This window comes from Pyxicephalus adspersus, chromosome 6 (assembly GCF_032062135.1).
Source record: "Pyxicephalus adspersus chromosome 6, UCB_Pads_2.0, whole genome shotgun sequence".
Lineage (NCBI taxonomy): Eukaryota > Metazoa > Chordata > Amphibia > Anura > Pyxicephalidae > Pyxicephalus > Pyxicephalus adspersus.
In genome coordinates this window covers 39496265-39505477 of record NC_092863.1, presented here as the reverse complement: position 1 = coordinate 39505477, position 9213 = coordinate 39496265, and the positions used below count along the sequence as shown (strand labels likewise).

The following is a 9213-nucleotide window of genomic DNA, read 5'->3' as shown; positions in this document are numbered from 1 at the left end:
ATTATTATTATTAATAAACAGGATTTATATAGCGCCAACATATTACGCAGCGCTGTACATTAAATAGGGATTGCAAATGACAGACTAATACTGACAGTGATACAGGAGGAGAGGACCCTGCCCCGAAGAGCTTACAATCTAGTAGGTGGGGAAATTTCACACACAATAGGATGGGCGATATGTAGTGGTGGGGAGTAATGAGGGTTTAGCAGACAGAAGAAGATGGGTAGGCAAGTTTGAAAAAATGAGTTTTGAGCGCTCTTTTAAATGAGCAGAAAGTAGGAGCAAACTTTGTGAAATATGCAAAATGCAGAACCTGCCATTTCTTCAACCAATTCACTTTTCTAGTTTTGGATTAGAGAACAATTAGGATTGCTGCTGGATTTTTATTGTTAATGATAAAACATTTCTTCAATGAGGACAGAAATAACAAAAAACATTATTACATTTAGTAGTATGGGGAAATATTAGGAGCTCTGCATTTTCCTGTCCCAGTGAGACCCCTTCCCCTCATTTCCTGTTCCGGTGTCCCTAGGACAGCCCTATTGATATATTATCTGATAGAGAATGTAACCCTTCCCAACTCTCTGCAAAACCAAAAACAAATATTATGGCTGCAATGGACTTTAATCTTACATGAAATGTTCTCCGCAGAGATACAATGATTTATTAAGCAAATGTTATTCAATAGCTACTTTGCACTGGGCTGTGAGACAACAAATTGGACAATATATAGAGGCATTGTTTTCTATGTCCTAGAACAATTTTTATATCTGCCTTCCACTATACAAATAGAATAGGACATGCAGCAGAGTTATTTGAAAAATGCAGAAACTGCCAAAAATCACAAATAATTGTTATCTCAGTAAACGAGAAGTACAACTACGTTTTCAAAGTCTAAGTATGAGATCTAATGCAACGGCTCAGCATTGTGCAAACTCATTTCTCAGGATTACCCAAATTTTACACCCAGGCTTACCCAATATTATCAAGATATTTTTTAAAACAATGTTTTGTAAAGTGTCTATTTGTCTTCTAAATATAGGGGTATGTTGGGCGGTGGTATTTGGTGTTTCCCTGCAATACAGAATTCCAGGAAGTAATTTAGAATGCACATTTCCCTTCTGTCTTATAGCCATATATATATATATATATATATATATATATATATATCTTGGCTCTGAAAGAACACATTCCCAGCACCCTTTAGCTGTGTATGTTTTGCATGTGCAGCCCAGACACTGATACAGAAAGTAACAATCACATCTAAAGGGTGCCAGCGAAGCATTAGTTCATATTATCCTGAAAGAAGAGCAAATGTAAATCTTTATAAATGATAACATGTAATTCCTCACATCTTAAAAGACTCAGCAGGTGCAAAATGTAGCAACATGATATTCAGGGGGGAAAATTAAAGCTTGTCTCCTGAAATCAGGATGTGAGTAAAACAAGATGATTTTTTTATCCAGTGTACCGATTTATTACAGATGAAAACCAAAATATAAATAAACTTGTGTTTAATAATATTATTTCTATAAGTTTTTACCTTAACAATAAATATTTCCTTTCCTCCTCCAGTGTCACTGTCTGTATCTGTCTGTCATTTGCAACTCTTATTTAATGTACAGTGCTGCGTAATATGTTGGTCCTATATATTGTTTAATAATATTATTTATTATAGTGTTATAGTTATTATAGTTGGTCTGCTAAATATAGTATTGAAAGTGTTTTAATATATCAATGATATACCTGTTCATAGAGATAAGAATGGGGAAGGAGAAGACACTAAGGTGTTACCTTAAGGAAAACCATGCCATTGGCATGAATGGGAGCGTCTGGGACTTTAGGTGAGCCTGTGGCAGGGCAGCTGTCTGGTAAATATTATCACTTGCTAGACAGCCACTGATCACATCCACAAAGTGTCTAAATTGGTGGTTGCAGCCTTGCTCTGTGGATGTGACCTCGTAGCCCATTCAGAAGGTTGCAGTAGGTGTCCCTGCCTATGGATCCTGCCACACACCGCTAATACTACTATAGCCGCTCATCCCTGGACCCCTTTTCCCATCAATCTACACCTTTTCATTGCCTCTTATGCTGCCAAGCTTCTCCTCTTTCTCCCACCCCAGGAAGAAGTGTCCATTCTAATGGGAGAATGGGGAATGAAGTCTTATAGGAGTTTGTATTTATAGAAAGTCTTTCTATTAAAATGTATATTGCTGCTTTGCATAATCCCACAATGTGTTTGATCCTGGGTGTGGTTGAGGTTTATTGCTGATATATATTAGGAGTAGGGACATTGGAATAAACTGAGATAAAGCGAGGAATTAAAGATGGGTACACAGGTCAGATGATTGCCACCTGAGATGAACGCTCATACTTGTCCTGGGGTAAAAATATGGCACGTGTACAGCATGTCTCCCAATATCGTCCATCAATCTGCCCTGGCGGACTGATGAACAATTAATGTAAAAGCTTTGTTCTTTCCTGTAGAGCCCAGCGGTTGTCACCCATCCTCCTCTCTCCATAGAACAGATCACTGCTGTATGTACAATGCTTGTCTGTTGTCCTGTCACTGGAAGTGATCCTGAATATCTACCTATACAAAATGACGTGTCAGGCAGGCATTGGAGGAAGGGACAGGACATGTCCCCTGAATGTCTTACCTGCCTGGCTTCCCATAGGTGTGCTGGGGGGTGGATGAACTCCAATCCAAAATGGCAGAAAAAGTGAAGGGGCCCTGCGTGGGATAGTGAATAGGTGTCACGGCTTCAGCTCCCCATACCTCACAGGTCCTCTTTATTATTATGATGGCCACCCTGTAAGCTGTTCTATGCTGGGTGTCTCTGGAAAGGTCTCCCCTCCCCCCAGTCCTGACAACCCATCATCCAATGTGAAGTATAAATCTCCTGGGACACAATATCTAAACCTTGCCTATTCTCATAAAACAAGTTCTGCATTGAGTATAAAGGAAGCCCCGGGTGTGTTGTGTGGCACCAATGCCATTCCCGGCCCGCACACAGGATGCCAGCCTGCACATTCCTCTGCCTCCCAGGAGGGGGCGGGGTGCTCGTGCCAGGCGGCTGTCCGCGGGCACGTGCGCCGGGTGGAAGGGGCGTGTCTAGCTCGGAGGTGGGCGGAGCCGGGACTCTAGCCTGTCCGGGCTGTGTGTAGCGCCGCTTAGCGTCTGTGTGCCGTGCTTTGTGTGTCCCGGGACCAGAGAGTCGGCCATAGCATCCCCCCGCGGCCCATAGACACAGCGCGGGTCTGGCCCCTCGGCCCCCCGCCATCATGTCCAAGCGCCTGAAGAGCCCGGAGCTGTGCGCCGACTGCAGCCTGCCGGGTAAGCGGGGGCCTGTCAGCTGGGGGGCCGGGAATATCCCGGGGGGGGGGGACATATCTGGGTGTATTGTAGGTTAGAGGAGGTCGGTGTATTGATGGCAGGCAGGGGGCTTCCTGTGTGTAATACCCCGGGTACACTGACAGGGAGGGTCACCCCCGGCCTGTACAATGTGTCATCGATCTGTATTTGGCCGATCCGTGTATGACCGAGCCGTGCAATCCTCCATCAGGGCTCATACAACGCTGACATCCGGATTATTGGAGGCCCCATTGTGACATGGGCCCATCCACACCTATTCACAGGTGACAACGCTCACCAAGGATGAATGTGAGTTGTCACCAAAGCAGGAATATTTCAGGGGTAATTGTTGTGATCACACAGGGATGTTCCCATCACTTTGGGGGGATTTTGTGTCACGGGGTGCAGGAAATCTCCCCAATGGTGACAGATGGCGAAAACAATCATGACAGAAGTTATATTTGTTTCTTTAAACAACAAATAGACCCCCCCCCCCCATATACACAATACACCTTCTTAGGTCCAGAGAAATTGCTCCTGGCAAAGAAAGCCTTTTGTCAGAGCTCTAGGAGCGTGCAGGAGTGTGCGCTGCTAGTCCTCAGGCCGATGTCACACCCAAATAATGGTTAGTGTCATGGTAAAGCAGAGCCATGGTCCCCATTGCTGATGTAATGTCCGGCATCCTTGTCTGTGCTCGGCATTGATGGAGATGTTGGGTGACATGACTCACACGCCGGTGCCAGTTCCTGGGAAGACTCGGGTATGGCGTGTAAGGTGCGGCGTGTCTCCTCTCTAATAAGCTCACCTGGCTGCACGTTTCCAATATTAAAGGATAATTTGAACCAATCGCACTCGCCCTGGTCTGGGCACCCTAGACAGGTGCTCTTCACGTGTGTTGTGGGTGTATACCGCTCCCATGTAACATTCAGGGGGCATTACTTGGTGTGGTCATTGAGCATGAAATACCCCCCGGGGTACATACTAATGTACTTGTAGCTGTCATGTGATGGGGATGTTTTTGGGAATGAAGCGAGCCCAGAATTGTAACCCGTATGATGTGATCAGATGGCTGCTATATTGGTGGCAGTGACTTCGGGACGTTTGTTTTCAGTTGTTGATCTTTGGGGCTCTGGTAAGCCAGGTCCAGAGGAGCCATTCAGCCTACATAAGATTTAGGAAAATTCTGTCTTGTGATATTTGATTTAGGTTCAGACAGGCGCAGGGAACGTTGGTTCATGGGAGGCTCCTGGCAGTGCGCACTTTGGGCTCTCTAAAGCCCCAACCACCATGCTGCTTCTTGATGGACCCGCCTTGGCACTCAGCTGCTCATTAGCGCCCCCATTCATTTCCCATGGGCAGTTACTGGTGAGATGCTACATGTAACGTCTCTGTGCGGGAGGTAATGGCCTTTAGCGGCGGCATTACTTTCCTGTATAAAGTATACTATAGATAGAGGCCGGCATGAATATTATTGGTTCAATGATTTATTTTTATGAATAGGCCTGGACACACCGATAATAATTACAAATGGACGATTTCCCATTGCTAGTGATGGTACTTGTAGTGTCTAGCTATGGAAGCGGCTGTAGTTTGTAGGTAATTATATTTGTACGTGTCACATACACTCCCTGCTGACAAAGGATACATGTAAATGTCTGCTTGGCGTGCACCAGAAATCGTAGTGAGATAGCTACATCCTGTCTTCCTGTTTCAATACAACGTCTTTTCTTTCTTGTGCTTTGAAAGCAATAGACTGAACATTTCTAAAACCTGGATTGTTCTGTAGACTGAATGTGGCAGGAGTAGTATGTGGAATTCATATTACACTGTGCTGATGTGTAAATATCTCCAGGGAGTTATTTCTCTTGTTTAATGTGAGTTTTAGGTTAAAAAAAAGTCATATGCATCCTCTTGTTGGTCAAGACAGGAAGAGGATTGCAGAAGTTTTTTTTTCTTCGGGTACATACGTTTAGTGCTTGTTCTGAGTGAAATATTGTTCCTTTTATTTTTTTGTCTCTTCGTTCTGTTCCTTACTATAAGATCTGGCACCGGTTGGCAAGCTCAGGGAGCTCATTCCTCAAAATCTAATTTAGGACCAGCCTACTGTTTAATGTTTCCCTGGTCAGGCTTACCAGCTGTTCACACCTATAGGCTTATTTATGTGGAAGATTGTGGTGTGCAGTAACCCAGAGCAGTCAGACCATCTTATTACAAAATATTATTGATTGTAAAAATGACAGTAGGAAGCAACATGTACAAGCAGCCCAGTCTGTTCCGTGGAGAATGAATGGGGGCACCAAGCTGGGTCATGAATGAGGTTGCAGGATCACTGTTCTGACCCTCGGGCCTTTCTTCAACCTTTTTACATAGGGGGACCTTTTAAATAACTTTCATATCATAGAGAATCCCTAAGAAATTTGCTATAGCCACAGCTCACAGTATATTAGAGTTATATTTTTGGCCAGAGGGAAGAATGTCACCCTTACAGATAGCCAAAAGATCAGAAACACTGCCCTAGACTAATGATTGTGTCAAGCAAGGAAAATATGTCAGTAGTCTGAGAACCTGTAAAACCTGTCTTTGTCTATATAGTCACCCCCATTCATTAGTAAGCCTGGTTTCACACCTTCGTGTGGTAGTGCATGGTATAGGAGTGTTTTGGTGCTTTACCATTTGTCCTAAATGACATCCCTGAAGCATGCATACATACATAAAATATCCTGTAGTCAAACATTGTTACTTTTGTTCTAAAAAATTTCCTCACATTACAGTATACCACAAGGTGCATAGTGTGTGTGTGTGTGTGTGTGTAGTGAGGGAAAGAAGTATTTGATCCCCTGCTGATTTTGTACATTTGCCCTCTGACAAATAAATGACCAGTCTATAATTGTAATGGTAGGTTTATTGTAGCTGTGAGAGACAAAAGAACCCTCAAAATCCCAGTACTCAAAAGTCAGAAGGAGGAATGCCGCTTATGACACCAAGACACCATCCCCACCGTCAAACATGGAGGTGGACACATTATGCTTTGGTGGTGTTTTTCTGCTGAAGGGTATAGGACACCTTCACCGCATCCAAGGGACAATTGACGGGGCCATGTACCATCAAATCGTGGATGAGCACCTCCTTCTCTCAGCCAGGGCATTGAAAATGGGTCGCGGATGGGTATTCCAGCATGACAATGACCCAAAACACACAGCCAAGGCAACAAAGGAGTGGCTCAAGAAGAAGCACATGAAGGTCCTGGACCTAAGGACCCAAGAAGTGGCCTAGCCAGTTTCCAGACTGGTTGATAGGGGATCAAATACTTATTTCACTCATTACAATGCGCATCCTGCTCTGACTTTTGAGCACTGGGTTTTTGAGGGTTCTTTTGTTGTTATTCTGTCTCTCACACCTACAATAAACCTACCGTTACAAAATCAGCAGGGGATCAAATACTTCTTTCCCTTACTGTATGTATGTATATATATATATATATATATATATATATATATATATATAAATATATATTAATTTGGTTAAGAAAAAAGAGAAAATAGCCTTGGCTACTTATCATTTACCCTCATTTATCTTGGGTGTTACGTTCAAAAACCACCCATGATAAATGAAAATCTGCGATACTTGGATGCCTAACTTTCCCCAACTGCACAAGTAGCCAGCAACCAATCACAACTGAATCCTGGTTGTGATTGGCTGCTGTCTATTCGTGCAGTCAATTGGAATGCCCATTAATTAAATCCAAATCAATGGGGCATTCCAATTGGCCAGATTAGTTCCTCCTTTAACTCCCAGCATCACCACACAGCTTTCCAACACAACATCACGGGGTTTGCAGAAAACACAACATACCTGGACCACAATTTTCGAACTGCAATATAGAGGGGGACTACTGTGTAAGGGTAGGCGGCCCAATTTATAATGGAGGTAGTGGATTAACATTTCTTCCTTGAATCTTATGTAAGTGTGTGTGTGTGTGTGTGTATTTGCAATGCAACTGGTCAGCAGCTGATTGGCTCCTGAATTCTAAATGGTTTTGTTGAGTGCAGTATGAACACCCAAATATTATCAATATTAATATTCAGTTAGTTAAGTAACATTCCTGTGTAATATATGATGTTGATCTGCTGATAAGCTAGTAGTTTTGCAGTCTGCTGTAAGTTTCTGTTGATTCACACTTCAGTAGTGAAGTGTAGTCATCCAGAAAATGTATGTAATTGCATGTTCTGGACTGTTTTAGCATTATGTGAAATGTTAAAGCAGAATTACAGCTTGGTATAAAGTACAATACAAAACGTGTCTCCAAACTCTTACCGCCTTCCCATTTCACAGTACAGTTATTGCTGGAAGTGGCCATTATGCATGATTCAGTCATAGCCAGGATATAGTATTCAGTCGGCTATTGTGAGTTCACGTGTACACCTGAGTTTTCCTATTTGTTTATCAAGCATTTATATACATGAAACTAAGTCTGCATTCTTTAGCCACTAAATTTAAACAATTAAATTATTAAGGATGGCGCAGAGGGGAAATTTTGACAATATATCAGCAGGGTTCTCCCCAGGCACTTTTAGCTGGGCGTACCACCCGGCACTTTTCAGCACCCACCCGGCTGTTTTTAGGTGGTTACCAAAAAGTTTGTTCACAATACAGGGGCTGCCACCCACCTAAAATTTCTTCCCACCCGGCTTGAAAAAGTTTCTGGGTTGAGCACTGTATCAGCATTGAAAAATTTGATTTTGCATCTTTGCTTTAATGTTTTTTAAACACATAAGTAGCACCCAGCACATTGTCTGTAAGGTGATGACTAGTTTTGAATTAAATGCAACACTGTTAAATATCTTAAACTTTGAATCCTGAGTAGTGCTTAAAGGTGTCCATAAAATGGCAATTTTTGGGAAAGTAGAAAATTGCTTCGATTGACTCTATTGCTCCAGTGACCTTTTTGCTTCATATTGGAAAGCACGCACACAATATTTCTCTTATCATTCCCTGCTCCCAACAAACAAGCATCATTTATTCCAATTCCTCTGAGCCCAGGGCATTATTGATATATTCTCTACATATGTAAACTGGCCAGAGCTTAAAGTAGACTTTTGCTGAGAACAGCGCCTATGTCAGAATGCGGGTGACATTTTCTGCTGCATTTAGGACTGCCCATCACCAAGGAAAGATAAGAATTACTTGTATTACTTCGTCACTTGGGCAAAATACATCCATAGTGGGAGGAAAGATTGCTCAGTTTGTTGTTGCTAATCTAATGTGTTTGTATTCATGTTATTTCTTATAAGATCCTCGCTGGGCATCTATTAACAGAGGTGTCTTGATATGTGATGAATGCTGCAGTGTACATCGAAGCCTGGGACGGCACATCTCTCAAGTGAGGCATCTTAAGCACACACCATGGCCCCCAACCCTTCTACAGGTAAGGTCTTCATATTCAGTACACTGTATTTAGTTTCACACTATGTTACAGCTTTGGATGCCTAATGTAATTAGTCTTTGTCTTGAAGCTACTCTCCAGACTGCCCCTTCTACCTCCACACACACCCCTGCCATCCTCTCACTCATCCACACACATGATATGGGCACTTTCTTCCTCAGTCCAATAGTTTTCCAGCAGTGGGACCTTTTCAGGATCTAGAGCAGGGGTCGGCAAACTTTCATGGCCAATTGGCCATTTTAGGGGTGGGCGGGAGCACACTAGGCCGGACTCTGAGTCCCGCCCCAATGGCTCCGCCCACCACCAGGGAACCCCCCTGAAGTGAAATCCCTCTCCTCTGTATGCATTGTGGAGGAGAGGGATTTCCCTTCGGAGAGCTTTCCCTATTTACCAGGGAAAAGCGGAGCCGCGG

General features: G+C 43.3%; 1 protein-coding gene across 10 annotated transcripts in view; it reads left to right on the top strand.

Annotated features, from left to right (window-relative positions):
• The first annotated feature begins 3113 nt into the window (after positions 1 to 3113).
• GIT2 (GIT ArfGAP 2) overlaps positions 3114 to 9213 on the top strand; it is a 48530-nt gene continuing 42430 nt past the window's right edge. For 5 of the 10 annotated variants that reach the window (XM_072415398.1, XM_072415395.1, XM_072415394.1 and 2 more), the window contains exons 1-2: positions 3115 to 3340; positions 8650 to 8783. In XM_072415398.1, coding sequence (XP_072271499.1) covers positions 3289 to 3340; positions 8650 to 8783 — 186 coding nt within the window. In that variant the 5' untranslated portion in view covers positions 3115 to 3288. Of the gene's footprint in view, positions 3341 to 8649; positions 8784 to 9213 lie in introns of all 10 variants that reach the window. The other 5 variants (XM_072415389.1, XM_072415388.1, XM_072415392.1 and 2 more) reach the window with 3 other exon arrangements.